Source organism: Neofelis nebulosa, chromosome 4 (assembly GCF_028018385.1).
Source record: "Neofelis nebulosa isolate mNeoNeb1 chromosome 4, mNeoNeb1.pri, whole genome shotgun sequence".
Taxonomy (NCBI): Eukaryota; Metazoa; Chordata; class Mammalia; order Carnivora; family Felidae; genus Neofelis; species Neofelis nebulosa.
This window is the reverse complement of record NC_080785.1, coordinates 151,383,343-151,401,692: the sequence shown is the minus strand read 5'-3', so window position 1 is coordinate 151,401,692 and position 18,350 is coordinate 151,383,343. Positions and strand designations below refer to the sequence as shown.

General features: G+C 57.9%; 3 protein-coding genes across 16 annotated transcripts in view; 2 read left to right on the top strand and 1 right to left on the bottom strand.

Annotated features, from left to right (window-relative positions):
• The first annotated feature begins 2,126 nt into the window (after positions 1-2,126).
• On the top strand, positions 2,127-11,178 carry APEH (acylaminoacyl-peptide hydrolase). Of its 2 annotated transcripts, XM_058726920.1 has the most exons (22): positions 2,127-2,255; positions 2,331-2,463; positions 3,032-3,158; positions 3,565-3,658; positions 3,765-3,840; positions 3,930-4,093; positions 4,261-4,398; positions 4,496-4,587; positions 4,665-4,705; positions 4,790-4,911; positions 5,447-5,507; positions 6,710-6,807; positions 7,441-7,492; positions 8,316-8,404; positions 8,855-8,993; positions 9,466-9,549; positions 9,630-9,710; positions 10,054-10,142; positions 10,232-10,422; positions 10,527-10,629; positions 10,715-10,821; positions 10,911-11,178. In XM_058726920.1, exons 1-22 carry the CDS (start codon positions 2,244-2,246, stop codon positions 11,014-11,016), a joined length of 2,199 nt encoding a protein of 732 aa, XP_058582903.1. In that variant the 5' UTR covers positions 2,127-2,243; the 3' UTR covers positions 11,017-11,178. The 2 variants fall into 2 exon arrangements, with proteins under 2 accessions (XP_058582903.1, XP_058582904.1); XM_058726921.1 differs by lacking the exon at positions 4,261-4,398.
• Positions 11,179-11,583: 405 nt separating this feature from the next.
• On the bottom strand, positions 11,584-16,403 carry MST1 (macrophage stimulating 1). 6 transcript variants are annotated; one of them, XM_058726922.1, is made up of 18 exons: positions 16,191-16,403; positions 15,409-15,556; positions 15,224-15,336; positions 15,026-15,140; positions 14,807-14,943; positions 14,612-14,732; positions 14,354-14,472; positions 14,005-14,173; positions 13,678-13,808; positions 13,493-13,595; positions 13,230-13,366; positions 13,108-13,143; positions 12,901-13,021; positions 12,657-12,734; positions 12,378-12,524; positions 12,190-12,296; positions 11,949-12,088; positions 11,584-11,821 (listed from the first exon to the last, which is right to left on the bottom strand). In XM_058726922.1, exons 1-18 carry the CDS (start codon positions 16,282-16,284, stop codon positions 11,660-11,662), a joined length of 2,178 nt encoding a protein of 725 aa, XP_058582905.1. In that variant the 5' UTR covers positions 16,285-16,403; the 3' UTR covers positions 11,584-11,659. The 6 variants fall into 6 exon arrangements, with proteins under 6 accessions (XP_058582905.1, XP_058582906.1, XP_058582911.1 ...); XM_058726923.1 differs by having other exon boundaries at positions 13,493-13,614; positions 13,678-13,711; XM_058726928.1 differs by having other exon boundaries at positions 14,005-14,189; positions 14,616-14,732.
• Positions 16,404-16,667: 264 nt separating this feature from the next.
• The window catches only part of RNF123 (ring finger protein 123), a 30,028-nt gene continuing 28,345 nt past the window's right edge, over positions 16,668-18,350 (top strand). For 3 of the 8 annotated variants that reach the window (XM_058726913.1, XM_058726907.1, XM_058726912.1), the window contains exon 1: positions 17,054-17,183. The gene's annotated coding sequence lies outside the window, so the exon portion shown is untranslated. The other 5 variants (XM_058726915.1, XM_058726911.1, XM_058726910.1 and 2 more) reach the window with 4 other exon arrangements.

The window sequence follows — 18,350 nt, the reverse complement described above, 5'->3', positions numbered from 1 at the left end:
CAGACTGTCTCTGGGATGGTTTCTGAAATGGTAAGGCTTAGCCAGAGGAACAAAGCCTCAAACTTGTGACAGTCCTGTTTACAGTTAAAGGGAGAAGAGTAAAAGGGGTATGTTGTAGAAGTGTTGGCAAGGCCACAGCTAAGTCTACACCAAGCTGGCCAAAAACAACGGGTCCTCCACAAACATGCTCAGGGCAGGTCCCAGGTTTGGACCTGGAGGGAGCAGTTAGTTCACTGTGCAGGTGTTGAGGGATGGTGCCTCCAAGGCGGGTGTGTCCAGGCTGTGCCTCTTTTTGGCCCCGGTTCCTGGTTAGCCAGGTGAGCAGGTGCTGCCCCCTGGTGCTGCCAACAAGCACCACACCTATCTACCTTGCTATGTCTACTCCCAACCCCTCAACTCTTGCAGGCTGCCAGACCTTAGTTCTTTCCCAACAGCATGGGTGAACCTCCTTACTAGAGTAACCCAGAGCTGCTAGAAAATTCTTAAGATACAGATAAAGGAAAAGAGTATCAGCCTCACCTCTGACCTTCCTCCAGAGTTAGTATGTTAACATATGTCCTTACTTCCTGTTTTTCTTTTTCATTTTAAACAGAAGCCAGAAGGTGCAGTACCTTCTGTTTTCTAGCCTCCTGTTTATTTCTACATGTTCATCCCAGGTACTTAGACGTTTATTCTCCAATGCCCAGCCTCCAGAGAGTTGCATGATGAATTTATAGCCAGTCTATAGTACACACCCTGAAGGCTGGGCACCATGGTCCCGGTTTTCCTTAAAATAATAAATAACACTGTGGTGAACATCTTAGTTTTCAACCTTTCCACTCAGCTTGGTGGCTGCAGTCACTCTTTCCTCTCAGTTCTGGCCTTGACAGGCTTGTACATACTCGGTGGTCACAAGTGCAAGTGGCCTCAGAAAGTAGGGACTGTTCTTACTTAACTAGTCCAGTGTGGTTGATGGGGAAGGGGAAGCTGCAGTCCAGGCAAGTGGGGATCTCAGAGGCAAGGCAGAGTGCAGGAAGCCTGGTCCCTGAGATGTGGAAGACCACCCAGGCTCAGGGTATATGGAGTAGGGGACATTGCTACTAGCCTGACTGCTGCCCAGTCTCTCCCGCCCTCCTCTGCCATCATAACCCACCCAGTCCTGTGCCACTGCGCTGAGGGAGCCTACCTACCCAGGTTCTCCTGTCCACGGGAAGTTTTCTGGTTCTGGGTGCGGCCTGACCCCCATCAGGCCCTCTGCACCCAAAAGTTTTGGATGAGGCCTGGGGAGGTAAGATCCACCCTCTCATGATCCCCAGTAAGGTGCCACTGAGGCAGTAAGGGCCGTTGAGGGCTGCAAGGACAGATAGCTCTTAGAGTAGGCCTGGTGGCCGATAAGCCCAGGCGACACCCGGAGAGCTCAGCATCCGCCCTTCTTTAACCCGCACCCCAGGGCTCTGCGCGCTCCGCCAGAGGAGTGCACCTCGGTCCTTCTCTCCGCATCTACCTGGGAGCCCCTCCAGAACAGGGACTGGTACCTGCTGGTGAATGTTTGTTTGCTAAGTAATGGACCAGGAGGAACAGTCAGCCCCAGGGCCGCGGAAGATGCCTGCTGGGGCCAGCTTCAGCCCCTACCTCGCCTCTCCTGGACACGCCCTCTCCGCCTTTTCGTGAATCCGACCCTTATTTGGCTCTGCCCCGTCCCGCCCCGCCCTTATCTTCAAAGATCTGTTGATCCGCGTCCCCCCACCCCCCCAAGGCCCTGTCCTTCTTAGGGCCCACCCCCGTCCGACCTAGCTTCTTTCACCTCACTGGCTATTCCCGACTCAGACCTCACCTCCTCGCTCGAGCCACGTAACTGCTCACAGGCCCCGCACTGCCTACAGACCGATCCTGTATTCCGTTTCCTAGAGCCAGCCCCTCTACTCAGAGACTTCATTTCCTCCTCTCCTAGTACCAGGTCTGGGATTTGGCCTCAGACCAGTTCGCCCTCCCGGAAATGCCTGTTCCTTTCCTCCAGATGCCTGCCCCCACCCTCCCGGACTCCCGGGTCCAAAGCTCAGACGACTCACTCACAGAACTCGCGTCCTCACCCTTGAGGTTCCGCCCCTCTGCTTAGGGTCCTCGCCCATTCGTCAGAACCCCCGCCCCTCCCACTATGCTCGGTGGCTCAACAGGCGGGGCCGTTCCTGGCTCCGCCCCCCGGAGCCTCACTTCCGGGCGCCAGCACTCGCCGCCCCGTCCCGCCCCGGCGGCCGAGCGGTATCATGGAGCGCCAGGTGAGGGCTCGGCCCGCGGTGCCCGTGGCCCCTGCAGCCCGAGCCGGGCCTGACCCTGGTGTGTCCCCTGCGCAGGTGCTGCTGAACGAGCCCGAGGAGGCGGCGGCGCTGTACCGGGGTCTTAGCCGCCAACCCGCGCTGAGCGCCGCCTGCCTGGGCCCGGATGTCACCACGCAGTACGGGGGCCGCTATCGGACGGTGCACACCGGTGTGTGTATGGAGGGGAATCGAGTGGCAGGCCCATTCCGGGGCCGTGCGCTCGCGTGGAGAGAAGGGAGATGTGGAGGGCTTTATGCTTGACAGTGCACACGAGTGTGTGGAAGAAGACGGGGCTTGGAGAACGTGGACTTAGGGGTGGGAGGGTGCACCCCTCAGAGGGCCCTACATACAGGTGTATGGGGGACGCTGCTCGGTGTCTTCTGGCATGGTGCCCTTGATTGCATGAGTTGAGCGTGTGGGAGTAGAATTCAGACCGGGATACATGGTGTGGGCCTTGTAGGCTCACCCCCTCAACCTATCCCCTACACGTGCCAGGCTCCTTTCAAGTTCTAGAGTGGAGGTGGTGGCTACTGGGAGCAGTAGTGATTTCTCTCTTGACATGCCATCGGCTCAGGCCTACACCTGAGTTGTGGCCAAGTGTTGTCCATCCTGCATCCAGGATATCTGGAGACAGACTGGGGAGGTGGGCTGGGCTTTCCTAGGGTGGGGGCAGTGTTGAGAGGAGCCTGTACTGGGACTGGTCAGTCTTGTTAGCAGTCTCATGCCTGTCCTCACAGAGTGGACACAGAGGGACTTGGAACGCATGGAGAACATCCGATTTTGCCGCCAGTACCTGGTGTTCCACGACGGGGATTCAGTGGTGTTCTCAGGGCCTGCAGGCAACAGTGTGGAGACCCGCGGGGAGTAAGTTTGAGGGAAGAAGCTTGTGGGCAAAACCATAGCCATCTGCAAACCTTTTATGAAAGCCTTGTGTACCATGTGTCTTGGTGCAGGTAGGGCCCTGAAGGGAGGCCAGGAGCCAGGTTCTTGCCCCTTGTAAGCTCAGTAACATGGCCTGATAAGCACTGGAGGCTTTGTCCACATTTGGGCCCGGACTAGAGCCCATGGAGCTTCAGGGAGGCTGGGGAGAGTACAGCCTCTGCACCAGGCAGGAGAGGCAAGGCCAGCTGCCGTGGTGGAGCTAGAAGGGCTGCAGGGGCTGATGTGGGACCAAAGTGTCAAGAATCTTGTCTAAGAGGTTGTGGTCAATAAGGGGGCAGGATGGGGCTATCACTGTATAATCCCGAACTGCTACCTGTGTTCTCTTCAGGCTGCTGAGCAGAGACTCTCCTTCAGGCGCCATGAAAGCTGTGCTGCGCAAGGCTGGAGGCACGAGCCCTGGGGAGGAGAAGCAGTTCCTGGAGGTGAGTCTGCATGAGACCAGGTCGTGGGCAACTGGGGGCTCAGTCCCACAGATGAGGTTCTGTTGTGGGGAGGGGGACAGGTAACCTGATGCCCAGATGTCCTCAGGTCTGGGAGAAGAACCGGAAGCTCAAGAGCTTCAACCTGTCGCTGCTGGAGAAACATGGGCTTGTGTATGAGGACGGTGAGACAGCTGGCTGGTGAGCAGATAGGGTGGACAGGAGGGGCAGCCATAGCCCAGGGCTCCCCCTGATCAGCCTTCCTTGCACCCAGACTGCTTTGGCTGCCTGTCCTGGTCGCACTCGGAGACACACTTGTTGTACGTGGCAGAGAAGAAGCGCCCCAAGGCTGAGTCCTTCTTTCAGACAAAAGCCTTGGACATCAGTGGCAGTGATGATGAAATGGCCAGGCCGAAGAAGCCAGACCAGGCCATCAAGGTGCTCGTGTTCAATGGCCAGTCCAAGAAGGCCCTTCTGGGCAGCCTAGGGCTCAGCGTGCTCCCTGCCCACATTGTGCCTGCCAGAACTGGTTGGGGGGGGGGGGGCGCGCTGGCTTCTAGGGGGCAGGCAAGACAGGCTGGGCATTGAGTGTCTTGTGTTCTTAGGGGGATCAGTTTGTGTTTTACGAAGACTGGGGAGAAAACATGGTTTCCAAAAGCACTCCTGTGCTCTGCGTGCTGGATGTTGAGAGCGGCAACATCTCTGTGCTTGAGGGGGTCCCTGAGAGTGTGTCCCCTGGACAGGTTAGCACTGACTTGGCCTACCCCACTCCTGGAGTCTGGGGGGCCCTGCTTGAGCCACTGCCCCTTGTTCACACTTGCCCTGGGGTTTTGTTTACAGGCATTCTGGGCCCCTGGAGACACAGGTGTGGTGTTTGTAGGTTGGTGGCATGAGCCCTTCAGGCTGGGCATCCGCTTCTGCACCAATCGCAGGTGAGGAAGCAGAGCAGGACAGGGGGCCTCACAGCTCAGGCTGGTTCTGAAGCTGAGTGTCTCTCTGGTGGTTCCAGGTCAGCCCTTTACTACGTGGACCTCACCGGGGGTCAGTGTGGTAAGTGCTGGTGCCCACCTGTGCTTTGTTGACACACGCTGGCCTTGCCAGCCTGCATGATGCTCACATTTTCATCTGGTCTAGAGCTTCTCTCAGATGACTCTTTGGCTGTGTCCTCTCCCCGGCTGAGCCCAGACCAGTGTCGCGTCATCTACCTGCAGTACCCATCTCTGGTCCCCCATCATCAATGTAGTCAGCTATGTCTGGTGAGCTGGAGGTGGGCTGGGAGTGGTCAGCAAGAGGAAGGATGGTGGATGAGAGCAGAAGGGTCAGCTTCATCTCCTCATGGGCCCCTCATGGGCACCCTTCTGTCCTGGGTGCCGTGATGGTGTGAGTTTTGCCTGTCTTCCCAGGGCCAGTCCCTCGAGGCTAAGCGTGCTGGCATGGGGGGGGGGGGGGGGGGGCTTTGCTGTCAGGACTCACCACCTTGGAGCACCCTCTGTCTACGAGAATGCTCCTCCTTTTTCTTCTCATCGGCCAGGCTCTGCAAGGGGCTAGGATAAAGTGTGCAGTTAGAGTCTTAGTCCTTCCCCAAGAAGAGCTCTGGGCTCCCTGTGAAAGTCAGAGGCCCCTCCAGATGTCTGTCCAGGTCACCAGAAAGGAGATACATTGGGCTTGTCTCAGGTCCTCCCCTCCCCTGAGGCTACCCAGGGTTATCAGAGAAGAGGATGGGTACAGAGCTCTGTGCCCTCAGGATGCTGCCAGTCCCTTGGTGGGCCTGACCAGGGTGTTCTCTTGCAGTACGACTGGTATACCAAGGTGACTTCAGTGGTGGTGGACGTCGTGCCTCGGCAGCTGGGAGGTAAGGGGTGTGTCTTTGGGTGGATGCAGTGAAGACTGCAGTTCTGTTTTCCCTCCATCTGTCATTTGCATGCAGGGCCAGCTGCCTCAGCTCTTCTTTCCTGGGTTCCATCTGAAGTATCTGAAGTATCCCTCCCTGTTGGGCCAGCCCCATGACCAGCCTGCACAGGGAGTGGGGCCATCACCATAGGGAGCGGTTCTGATAGAAGGAAGTCAGCTGGACCAAAGCTGAGATCAGAGTGGCCCAGGCTGGCAGGGGATTTAGATGGTTTCATCCCCGTGCTGCATCTCCTCGGTAGACCTTATGTTTCCAGTGGCTGGTTAAATCCTCTGTTCCAGTGGGGTCTCAGAAAGTGCACTAGGTTGGAATGTCCTACTTGAAATGCTCCAAGCTCAAGGGTACTGCATTGTTCCACTCCCAGTCCCCACCCTAGCGTTTGTCCCATCCAAGCCTTTGAGTCAGTGGGGTCTCTGGGTGGGTAGCTCTTGGCCAACAGGGTCTGGTCACAGTCTCAAGTGTTCACTGCTTTGTTTGGGATCCTGAACCATCCCAAGGACCTGAGGGATTATAGTCTCTTTGTTCAGGACACCTGCTCAGTTCCAGGGGTCCAGTGAACAAGATATGTTGTCTTTATCTTCTTTTGGGGTTGCAGGGATACAGTGGTGGGGATCTGGTCTGAATCCCAGCTCTGTTCCTTATTAGCTATGGGTCCTTGGGTGGTGTCCTCACCTCTTTGAGCTTCATTTATTATCTGTGTGGGGATGGATCTGTGCTTCTTTATAGCATTGTAGTGAGGGTTAAATGAGTGATATTGAAGTATGGAATTTATTCAGCCCTCTTTGCCAGGCACTCTGCTAAACACCATAATAGACAGAAAGGTGTCATCTTGGTTGCAGCACTTGGTCCCTATCAGAGACCCAATAAGAGCAGTTCATAGGAGAGCCAGTGCTTTTCTTCCAAGCAGCTATGGTTTCTCTCAGAAGCTCTTGAACTCTGCCTCTCCTGGGTCCTCAGAGGTGTCCACCCCCAGCCCCCTCTCAGGCACCCCCTCATCACCTAGGGTATCCCCATGTGTAAGACTGCCATTCTGTCACAGCTGCAGGGGCCTCTTGTGAATTCCTCAGCAGCCCAGCCTGCCTCATAGTCTTGACCTCCCATACGTCCACTGCCAGATATAGCCCTCAGCCCTCCCATCTTTGCAGAGGACTTCTCTGGGATCTACTGCAGCCTTCTGCCTTTGGGATGCTGGTCAGCTGACAGCCTGAGAGTGGTTTTTGACTCAGCTCAGCGTAGCCGGCAGGTAAGGGGCCCTGTGTTGAGAGGCAGACTCTCTGACCAACCTCCAGGAGCCCTGGGCCTGGGGCATAGCATATGCACACTGCTAGCTGGAATTCCTAGCCATAAGGTCTTGTGAGTCCCTTCCCTGCCTGCCCCTGTCCTGGACTTGCTTTTTCTTGAGGAGGCTGCTGTCTGCCCTGGTGCCCCACGACAGAACCCTTGGCCTTTCCTCCTGAGGCAAATGTGTGATTCCCCTTCTCCCAGGCATTTCCAGCTGGAGAACAAGGGGGCTGCCACTAGGGTGGGTCCCCAAACACTATACAGGGAACTGACAGAGATGGGACAGAGGCTTTCTCCCAGGAATTGGGTGGGGACACCTACAGTGTGCCAGACTTTTGAGTGTGATATCATTTGTTCCTCGTGCTACTTCAGGGGCTGGGAGGCATTCCTTGCCTTGCCCAGAGTCAGGCAGCAAGTTGTGATGGGGCTGGGATTTGAGTCCAGGCCTTCAAGCCACTACTTACTGCACTGAGGAGCTGTTGCCATAATTGCTTACAGCCCTGCCCTGGCCCACAGGTCCCTAAGAGAGGAGGTGGGAGAGGGACTCATAGGGCTCTTGGATGTGGTGCCACATGTGGGCTCCCCTTTGCTTCAGGACCTGTTTGTTGTGGACACCCAGATGGGCACTGTGACCTCCCTGACAGCTGGTGAGCAGGGCTGGTGAGCAAGCCAGCCAGGCCAGGGGTGGGACTGGGACTCCCGCACATGGGGCAGTAGTGGCACTCTGGGCCACTCTGCACCGCTGGCTGTTCTGCAGCCTTTACTGCATCTCTCAAGGATACTGACCATGCAGGACCTTCCCAGCCAACAGACTGTCTCCCTTCTCCACTCTGCTCTGCACATCCCGGCCCTGCTTCCGCACACCCCTGCTCCTTAAACCTACAAAGTTTTCTCTTGCCAAGATCTGCCAGAGTCATCCTTCCCTGGCCTCCAAAACCTCAGAGGCGGCTCTGCCATCCCAAGGCCCATGAGGAACCCTGTGCTGGCTCCCTCATCTTCCTCTTATGTGGGCCTGTGACGCTGCCACTAAAATGTCTTTTGAGTTCTATGCCTGCCCTGACGATAGTCATTCCTCCACAAAGCTTTCAGAGTATTGTTCCTAAACTGTATCTCATGATACATTCCCTGCTTAAGAATCTCCTTGGACCCACTGCCCAGAATCAGCAGCACTCCAACCCCCCAGGCCTAGCTGCCAGCCTTTAAGACTGTAGTCATTAAGTGGTGGGTGGACGTGCCATGGAAGTCTGTTGTGTCCCCAGATCTGGCAGTCCCTGGGCTTAGTTAGCATCTGCTGGATGAACAAGGGACTAAGCAGGAGGCTCGCCCATGGCTATGTGCAGTAGGGTGTCCTTTTGTGGGTGTCCCTTTGCTTCTCAAGGTAAAAGGGACACCTTGGTATACAGCCACCAGCCTGGGACCCTGGTTATGCAGGGAGTGGGTGGGAAAGGTGGTAGCATCTGCCTTCTCCAGGGGGGTCTGGTGGAAGCTGGAAGCTGCTGGCAATTGACCGGGACCTCATGGTGGCACAGTTCTCCACGCCCAGCCTGCCCCCAAGCCTGGTGAGTGTTGGTGGGCCCCAGACCGGAGGTGAGGGTTCTGAGTAGGCAGACCTCCCTAGGTCAGAGAACTGGCCTGAGTCTGACCATGGCTGGTTAGCATTTGAGAGACCAAGACGCAGGCCCAGGATGGTCCACAAGGTCTGGCACCCATTGGAACTACCAGGTGTAGGTCTGCTCTATAAAGAACAGGGTGCCTGGGAAAGTGGCCAATACTCTGACGTAGCAGAGCACAAGGAGACAGTAGAACCTAAAGGCTCAGAAGGGAGGTGTGTGCGTGTTTGTGCCTCTGTATATACCAGCTCACAACAGGAGTCTCTCTGGAGGATGTACCCTCTGGAGGTGGGTAGAAGGCCCAAGCATAGTGAGAGCTGCCCACCTCCCACCCTGGGCAGAGGTAGAAGGGCAGGGAGGCAGCCAGACCACCTATGACACACTCTTTCCCCTTGGCAGAAAGTTGGGTTCCTGCCTCCTGCGGGGAAGGAGCAGGCAGTATTGTGGGTGACCCTGGAGGAGGCTGAGCCTATTCCGGACATCTCCTGGGCCATCCGGGTACTGCAGCCACCGCCAGAGCAAGAGAATGTGCAGTATGGTGAGCTGGGCCATGGCAGAGGGACACCTTCTCCAAGTTCCCCAGCACACGGCTTCTGTGGTCACCGTTCTTGCCTCCGGTCTCACATTGTGGGGTTTCTTGGGATTACCTCTAAGAGGTTTTCTGTTCCTCTTAGGCATGGTTATGGGGAATAGCCTCTGGGTATCTGGACACCTACTCTGGGTATCAGGGCTGGGCATCACCAGGCCAAATCCTCTGCAGTAGGGAAACCAAGGCTCAAAGAAGACAGGCCTTATTTGAGGTCTCTGGCCACCCCTCATCCAAAATGCTGTTCCAACTGATTGGGGTCCTTGACTAGGGCAGGAGTGTGACTCCTGGGGTCCAAGTGTCTCAGTGCAGGCTACCTTGGCCAGATCACTCTTCCAGAGGTCAGCCCCAGACCTGCAACTACAGCTCAGGAAGCCCCTGGGCAGCAGGACTGGCTCTGCTGACTGCTGTCTTTTCCCTGCAGCCGGCCTTGACTTTGAAGCAATCCTTCTACAGCCCAGCAACCCTCCAGATAAGACCCAAGTGCCCATGGTCGTCATGCCCCATGGTAGGCACCTGGTCTAGGAGCCCCTGCCCTCCCATCACTCGTCCTAGCTGGCTCTTTCACCCTCTGCTCCATGTCTGCAGGGGGACCCCATTCATCCTTTGTCACTGCCTGGATGCTGTTCCCAGCCATGCTTTGCAAAATGGGTTTTGCAGTACTCTTAGGTGAGTGAGCAGGGCGCTGTGGCAGTGGTAAGACTGTGGAGGGTGATGGAGTGGTCTGGTTTGTACAAGCATCATAGGTACCACCCTAGTCTCCAGGCTTCTCTGCAGCCTGGACCTGGCAACCATCACCAGGAACTGGCGTGGACCAGCCTCAGGCTCCATAGGGACTTCCATGGAAAGTGCTGTGGTCACTGGGCAACAGCCTCAAATCTCTTGGCCCCTTCGCCTTGACAGTCTGTGGTACAGCTGGCCTCAAAGCCTACTTCACAGATGGGTGAAAAGAGTGTCCAGAGGGCTGGGAATGTCCCTTAATCACCCTGTCTGGTTCCTCTCTGGCTTCCAGTGAATTATCGTGGCTCTACGGGTTTTGGCCAGGACAGCATCCTCTCCCTTCCCGGCAACGTGGGCCACCAGGATGTGAAGGATGTCCAGGTAGCAGGGGCTGGGGGGTAAACCGTTAGGGTGTGCTCCATTCAGCTGGGTGGGCAGCTGGCTGCAGCACACTCTGCCCCACCCTGTAGTTTGCAGTAGAGCAGGTGCTCCAGGAGGAACACTTTGATGCTGACCGAGTAGCTCTTATGGGTGGTTCCCACGGTGGCTTCCTCTCCTGCCACTTGATTGGTCAGTATCCTGAGACCTACAGTGCCTGTGTAGTGAGGAACCCTGTGATCAACATTGCCTCCATGATGGGCTCCACTGACATCCCTGACTGGTGAGTGTGCTCCACAGGTCCCTGCCCTTCTCTGTCACCTCATACCCCCATGGAGCCCCCATGCTTCAGGGCTCCTGGGGCTGCATCAGCGCAGTCTCTTACAGGTGCGTGGTGGAGGCTGGCTTCCCCTACCGCAGTGACTGCCTGCCAGACGTCAGCGTGTGGGCTGAGATGCTGGACAAGTCACCCATCAAGTATACCCCTCAGGTATACATCCCTCCCTCTGCCCAGTGTGCTGCCAATCTGTCCAGAGCCTTGGGGCCCTGCTCACTACCACTCCCCACATCCCCAGGTGAAGACACCACTACTACTGATGCTAGGCCAGGAGGACCGGCGTGTGCCCTTCAAGCAAGGCATGGAGTATTACCGTGCCCTCAAGGCCCGGAACGTGCCTGTTCGGTGAGTGCATCAGGACAGCCCTGGCAGCTGGTGGGCAGGTGAGCAGAGAGAGCCGTCCAATCTCAGACATTGCTGCCCGACCACTACAGGCTCCTGCTCTATCCCAAAAGCACCCATGCACTTTCAGAAGTGGAGGTGGAGTCAGACAGCTTCATGAATGCTGTGCTTTGGCTGCACACGCACTTGGGCAGCTGAAGCCATGCCTCCCTGCATGAGCTGGTTGGCATAAACCACACTTTCCTCTTGGAGAGCCCCCGGGTCTGGCAGATCGGCGAGAGGATTCCTGGGCTCTGGACTCCATGGATGGGTGAGCTGAGGAATGTAGGCTATACAGTCATAATAAATGAGGACACAGAATCTGGTTCCTGCTGGTACTTTGTACCAAGCCATCCCTAACTCCAGCCTCACCCTGGGGGTTCAGAGACCATAGGCTCTGGGTGTGGTAACCTTAAGGACCTCACCTACCTCCAATGTGAGAGGGAGGGGACAGTGAGAGGGTCAGCTGCTGCCTGTCAGGGCCAACTGGGATACTCCCAGGCTAGCTGTCTCTGCAGCAGCTCCTTCTGTTAGAAACTGCCCTACACCACCCTTCTCTTACCACCAGTTTGTCTAGGGAACTAGTGAGGCCCTGCTCTTCCACAGTGGCCACAGGCTAAGGTAGTCCTAAAAACCAGGTCTCCTAACCCAGCTATGCTGGGCTTGAACCACGTGCATACAGCAACTGATTTCCTAGCAGAGGCTAAGAAGCATCCTGCACAGATATAAAGAGGAGAGGCAGCTTTATGTCTGACAACAACCTTTGTTCTCTCTCCAAAGTAAACGGGATTGAAGGCTGGGCCTAGCCCAGCCGCATGACCTTGTGAATCCAGTCCGTAAACACAGAGACACGCATGAAGATGGCTGGCCAGCGGGGCCGGGCGCACACTCGGTTGGGGATTATAATTCCCTCCAGGACCCAGCAGTCATGGGTAAAGCAGGCAAGTGGGCCTCCGTAGTCACCCTGGTAGATGGAAGAACTGGTAAGAGAGCCCTAGGCCAAGGCAGAGACTAGCCCCCTTGTGGATAAAGTAGTCCATTTTCAGCTTCCCAGACCCTCCCTGAGCTGGGAATGGGACCCTGGTACAGACCTCACAGGCTCCCACAGGGGCCAAGAGTCCCTCAGTGCACATCTCACTCTCCCGTATGCGTCCTCGGTGCTTGATGTTACATTCCTGGTTGGAGATGACATTCAGCGAGGCCACATTCAGGACTTTGTTATTCCCTGTACCTACAGTAAGAGGAATGGGAAGGAGAGGGCCTCTGGATAGAATTTGAGGCTAGGCCTCCTGCCTGGGGTAGTCCATGCCGCTGTGCTGTGCTTTTTCTTACCTTTGGTCTCACCCCAGCCTGCGATCTCACACTTGGTACCTGGTGGAACCACATACCTCTCGGGGGGCAGGCAGATGAGTGCCACTCGCTGGTTCAGGGTCACAGGTCTTTAATGGGAAATGAGGGCACTCAGGATATGAGCCCCCAAGGGTCAGCCCCACCTCACACCTTCTTGACTTGTCACACACCTCTCCAGCTTGAGCAGAACAAGCTGGGAGCCGGAGGGCCCACACACCATCTTGGCCACTGGGACCTGCTGCAGGCCTGGCTCTCCTGGCTGTGGGTTCTGGAACAAGGTGCCCAACCACACCTCATAGCCCATGAGAGGCATATGGCTGGGGGAGAAGCTCTGCTAGATCAGTCATGACACGCAGCCTGCTGCCCCAAGGCTCACCTGGGAAAGGTGGCTAAGGAGAAGAAGAAGGCAGGGGGGTGGGACTGGGTCCCCAAATCCAAGGGAGGCTCACCAGGAGGAGAAGCACTGCCGGGCCGTCAGTACCCACTGCTCCTTCACTAGGGAACCCCCGCAGAAATGCTGGCCCTGCCTGGAGGAGTAGAGATTAGGAGAAAACAGTGAGTTCTGGGACACAGGCTGGACCTGCCATCTCTTGGCCAGGACCTCTGAGGCCAGGGACAGGTTCCCACTCCCCTGGCATTAGCACGGAGGATATATCCTCAGCTCCTCTCTTGAGGAGAGGCAGTGTGCCTCACCGATTGCGCAAGCTGACTGTCCAGGGCGAGTTCCCAGGCTGGCCCCCCACCACACGCAGCTTGGAGCGCTGCTGGTCCAGGCGGGTCACCCTCTTGCCACACTTCTCAAACACCACCTGGTCTGGGGGACAGGATGGGGCACGGGAAACTCCCAACTAGATGGAGGCCCCAAAGAGACCCCAACCCACACCTGGTCCAAGTGCATACCTGGGGGCTCCAGGATGGACGGTGGTTGGTCGTCATCTGAAAGAACCAAGTTCACCTGCATTGAGGGAGCCAGCCTTCATTGGTGGAGACTGGGGGCGGGGCCCCGAGGGAGGGTCACTTACGGCAGCGTCGCAGTGCACAGTAGTCGAACGGAGTACCCGGGTCCGTAGTGTAGCACCAGGGCCCATGGCTATCCCTGTCCGGGTTCCGGCAAAAGTTCTCCTCCAGATGCGCGTGGGGGGCAGAGGTGGGTGTGAACCTGAGTGGGCAAGGGAGTAAAATCCTAGCAGGGTAATCCTGACCCTGCCGGGCTCCAGTTGGAGAGGCTACGGCGTGCCGCTTTAGGGTTCGGCAGGGGAGGGGCCGGGCGCGCGGGCCGACTCACTGCGGCATGTGTGGCATCTCTGTGGACCAGTGCTGGCACGGGACACCTTTGCGGGTCCTGTTGACCAAGCCGCGGTACCGCTCCCCCACTCCGTGGTAGCAGTCTGTGACGGGCGGGGATGGCTACTGGCGAGTTCTCGCCCCAGCCCTCCCGCTCCAGGCCTCCAGTTTCAGCTTGGGCCTTACCCTCAGGCCGCACGTCGTCGGCGCAGCGCCGGATCTGGTAACAGAAGGCCACGCGCATGCCAGGCCGTGACGTAAAGCACCAAGGCGCTTCCGAGCCGTCGGGGTTCCGGCAGAAGTTCTCCCGAAGGTCCCTGGGCGGGCGCTTCCCTCAGCTCTTGGTGGGGCCCATCCCGCGGGCCAGCCAGCCTTTGACTGGAACCCCGCCCCCCCTCCCCCCCCCCCCCCCCCCCCCCGCCGGCCGCCGTCTTTCTTCAAGCGCCGCCCAGGACCCCTCTCCTAACGTCCCCGCCGCAGGAGCACGCCCCCAGCGGCGGCCCGCCACCTCACTTGCATGCGTATTTCTCCGGAGCAAAACGATGCTGATGGGGGTTCTGCGCGTCCCACCGCTGGCAGGGTACGCCCGCGGCGGTGGTGTTGGCCGTGCCCCTGTAGCCCTCGCCCTTCCCGCGGAAGCAACTGAGCGTCGTGGCCTCGTGGCGCGGCTGTGCCTCCGACCCTTGGATGGACCAAGGCTGGTCGGAGCCTGAGCGGGAGCTGAGACCCGGGCTGGGGCTGAGGCCGAGGCCAACTCCAGTGGGTCCACCTCCGGGTCACGCCCAGTCGCTCCTCTTTCCCCAGTCAGGCCACGCCCCCACGTTTCCTGGGTGCCCTCCCAGGCCCCGCCCCCGTGCCCTACCGCAGCGAGGGAGGTCGCAGAACTCTCGCTCCACCTTCGGGTCGGTGGTATAGCACCAGGGCCGCTCGGAGCCGTCTGGATTCCGGCAATAGTTGTCGTCCAGATCTTTGTCAAGGAACCTGAGGGCAGTAGCAGGGCGTGAACAAAACCCCGGGACTCGGGCACTGCCGGTCCCCTGCTATTTACCTGGCCCAGCCCCTGGAGTCCTGGCCCCTCCCCTAGCCCGGCCCTCTAGGTGCCGAGCCCGCGCACACGTACTTGCCGGGCTCAAAGGGGTGCGCGTGTGGACGCTGCAGGTCCCAGCGCTGACACTCGCGTCCCGACTCGGTGCGGTCCACTGCGCCGCGATACTCCTCGCCATTGCACCAAACGCAAGCGGCTGGAGAGACAGTACCGGTGGGTTCGTGGACGGGCGTGGGCATGTTCCTCCAGTTTGGACCCAGAGCGGCTTACCTTCCCGGCAGGACTTGATGCCGCAGGTCTGGAAGCGCACTGCAGGGTCTGTCGTGTAGCACCAGGGACCTCCTGGGTCCCCGTCGGGGTTTCGGCAGAAGTTCTCCTCCAAGCCGTTCCGGAGTGTGGGCGTGTACCTGGTGCAGAGAGCAGCAATTCAATACGTGTTGCGGTGGGGGCAGGAGCCAGCCGGGCAAGGACAGACGGGAGGTGTCTTACTTGTGGTCATTGGGGAACCTATGGTTCCAGCGCTGGCAGGGTAGGCCGCCAGTGGTGATGGCCACCGTACCACGGTACTTGACCCCATTGTCCATGACGCAGGTCCGCACATAGTCTGGGAGCAAGAGACCCGTTGTCAGTAAGTCCTGAGGCCTCAGCAGCCCTATCCATGGCCCACCCTTCTCCACAGCCACTTACCTTTCTTTTGGAAGAGATCACAGCGCCCTGAACGTTGCAGCTGTGTATAGGGTGAGTATTGGGTCCATGGCAGCAATTGGCAGCCGTGGCTGCTCACATTGTAGTGGAAGGCCCTGGGAGGACAAGGCACAGAATCACCAAGGTTCCCTTTCCACCCAGTCTTATCTAGTCCTGTGGCCACTCACCTGCAGTCCAGTAGGGGCCCGCAACGCCCTGCACACTCCTCAGCATCTGCCACATGTTCTTGCCAAGGCCCAGGCCCCACTGCATGTAGCAGGTGTTGCAGCTCTGTACCCCGGAGCACTTGGAAGTCATTCAAGGGCGAGCGCTGCCCTGCGGGGATAGGCATGCATGTCAATGCATTTATATCAGCACATCCATGCTTGGTTCATTCAGGGGATCAAAGCTACAAGGCCTCTGGGATGGACCCTGTGGGTACGTTCAAAGGTCACACCCCTGTACAGGGTGGGAGAAGCAGGCCCAGACATGGTAGTTATCAACAGTGGGCAAAGTACTAGGCTCAGGTCTAAAGCCTACACTTTATGAGAGCAGTGGGTGGTGGTGCCTGCCCTATGGAGCTCATTTCATCTCCCAGATGAGAATGCTAAGGCTCAGGGCTGTTAAATTACCCTGCAAAGACTCAATCCAGGCATTCTGAGTCCAAGTCTGAGCTCTCATCAGCTCTAGGGCATATGTTAGGTTAGAGGGTTAGACGAGGCTCATGAGGGATAATTGCCTGCACGTGTGCATGCATCTGTGCAGTTTCAATGCTGCCTCAGTGCTACAACAGATGTTCTAACTCAGGCCTGAATAGGCAGGGGCTGCCCAGCTCCGCACAAGAAGCCAAGAGCACTCATTGCTCCATGCCTAGTGGGAAAGTGAGCTCCTGGCTTGAATAGCAGGCTGGGCCTAGCTAGGGCTGACTCCTTCCTGAAGGCAATTGGGGATCAGGGAGCGGGGCACTCACCAGGGACCCTTGAACACTGTGTCAGAAGCAGCAGCAGTGGGAACCACCCCATTCTCCTGGCTGGAGGCTGCACTGTGACCCACCACAGCCGCATCCGGGAAGTTGTGAAACCTGTCCCTACGGGATTGGATGGCTCTGCCTCCACACCCCCATCCCAGGCCTGCTAGAGCCAGACCTGAGACCCAGTGGCAGGAATGGGGGTGGAGCCAGGCCTCAGGCCCCCTGGGTGAAATGTCAGGCCCCTTACTCTGGCCTATGTAGTGGGCAGGTGCTGGAAAGTTTCAGTGGGGACACTTGATGTGCCCTGGGGTAGGGATGGAGACACCCTGAAGCTCACATTGCTCTGAAGGGGAAGTTAGTGTGGACATAATTGCTGCCAGAGGCTGGGGAGCCCCTGGGTGGTGTGATATTAATCTTTTCTGAGCCTCAGCTTTTCCTCGTAAAGTGGCAAATGTTCCCTGACCCAGCCTCAAAGCGGCCTTCCCCTTTTGCTGTCTTATCTGCCCCAGCTGTAGGCAGGTCAGCCCACGCCCCTGGCAGCAGGGCCCAGAGAGGCTCCCCTCGCCTTGCCATAGGTGCCATCCCAGGAAAGGTAAGCGAGGTGACCTGTCTGGCCTGAATGGAAGTGGGGGTGACAGGTAGCAGGGACCTTGGCAGAGAGCCTTTCAAATGTCCTAGCAACCTCTGGGCTGGGCCTCCGGGTATGGGTAGGAGTTGCGATAGGCGGCCTGGGGCTCCAGTTAGTACATAGCATTCCGACCCGGCTAGGCTAGGTGCTTCTCTTGCGCAGGCGGGGGTCAGAGGCGGTTGGGCTGTCCGGCGACGCAGAGGCCCTGAACTACCCGGCTGGAGGCCGCGAGGGGGCTCCCTCGAGGACGCCCGGCGCTGACTGGTGCGCCTGCGCGGCAGGCGCGCGGTTTGGCCCTGGAGGCGCGCCGTAGACAAGAGGCTGGGCGGATGTTGTGAGCCGGGGCGCCGCGGCCGAGGCTGGGGGTGAGTGAGGGGCGGCTAGGTTCCGAGCCGGGCGGGTCCCCGCGGCTTCCTTCGCAGCTGCGGCCGGCCCAGCGAGGGTGCTCACAGCTCAGGGCTTACAGCCTGTGATGAGAGACTCCGGGCTGGAGTTGACCTGAAGGTTCCTCCGGAGCTTGGGGCCGGGCGGGGACGACTTGGGGGAGACATGCGCTGCTCTTCGCGTCCTTGGGCTCCGAGATGGGGTCGGTTCGGTCCCGAGCCCGGATTCCTCGGCGGGGCTGGACAGGATCGACGTGGCAGGGAATCCCCGAGCAAAGTCAAGGTCCGCCTATCACCTGGGTCCTCAGCACCTGACACCCGGAGTGGATGTCTGGAAGGTTTGCTGATCAAATGAGTGATCAGGTCTAATCTGCCCTGCACCTACTCTGGTATGAGAGGCGCAGCGGTCATGGATGCCAGCGGAGGGCCCGTGGTAGGCGGCAAGGCGGGACAGTCACCTTCTCGAGGGGCGGGCGTGGTGCAGACTGAATGGGCAAGGGTGTGTGGTGGGAACGGAGGACCTGTTTGAGGTGAGATAAGGAACTGGGCTGCGGAGGAGGGAGTGCAGTCTAAGGCAGTGCTAGAAGGCCAGGCTGTAGACCAGCGCTGTCTAACAGAACTTTCTGTGATGATGGAAATGTTCTGTTTTTAGTGTCTCGTACAGTAACCACTAACCATATGTGGCTGCTGAATCCTTGAAATGTGCTTAATATAACTGAGAAGTTGAATTCTTAATTTTTATGTTTTAATTCAAATTTAAATAGTCACATATGGCTAATGGCTACTGTATTGGGGACAGCACAGCTGTAGATCAGTGAGGCAGTTACCAGCGACTTAGTGCATCTGCAGCTGCAGCAACACCATGACATGTAAGGGATGGACAGCACTGGGAAGACCAGCAGGGTCTGCAATGATAGCTGGGTGGTGCTCTGATGGAGCTGAGATGATGGATGAGAGGCTGTGTGTGTGAGTGGGAGCAAGACAACTAGCAGGCCTTTGGAAAAGAGAAGGGAAGATCCTGGCCTTAGGTATCAGTAGGACTTGTAGGTGGAGGTGGCACCAAGCCCTTGGATGATGGACCACACTTGGGGAATGTGGTGTAGGGTTCTCTCTACTGGGAATGAGCTAGACCTAGTGTGGCTTACAACT

What these genes read in the sequence shown, in the direction of transcription:
- APEH (XM_058726920.1), top strand. An exon ending in TGGGCTTGTGTATGAGGACG is followed by an intron (nt 3,841 to 3,929) that starts GTGAGACAGCTG and finishes CCTTGCACCCAG; the next exon opens with ACTGCTTTGGCTGCCTGTCC. An exon ending in TCCACTGACATCCCTGACTG is followed by an intron (nt 10,423 to 10,526) that starts GTGAGTGTGCTC and finishes AGTCTCTTACAG; the next exon opens with GTGCGTGGTGGAGGCTGGCT.
- MST1 (XM_058726927.1), bottom strand. Translation starts at nt 16,284, where the DNA reads ATGCGGCTGTGGTGGGTCACAGTGCAGCCTCCAGCCAGGAGAATGGGG. An exon ending in GAGATGCCACACATGCCGCA is followed by an intron (nt 13,367 to 13,492) that starts GTGAGTCGGCCC and finishes TTGCCCACTCAG; the next exon opens with GTTCACACCCACCTCTGCCC. An exon ending in GTTCTGCTCAAGCTGGAGAG is followed by an intron (nt 12,297 to 12,377) that starts GTGTGTGACAAG and finishes TTCCCATTAAAG; the next exon opens with ACCTGTGACCCTGAACCAGC.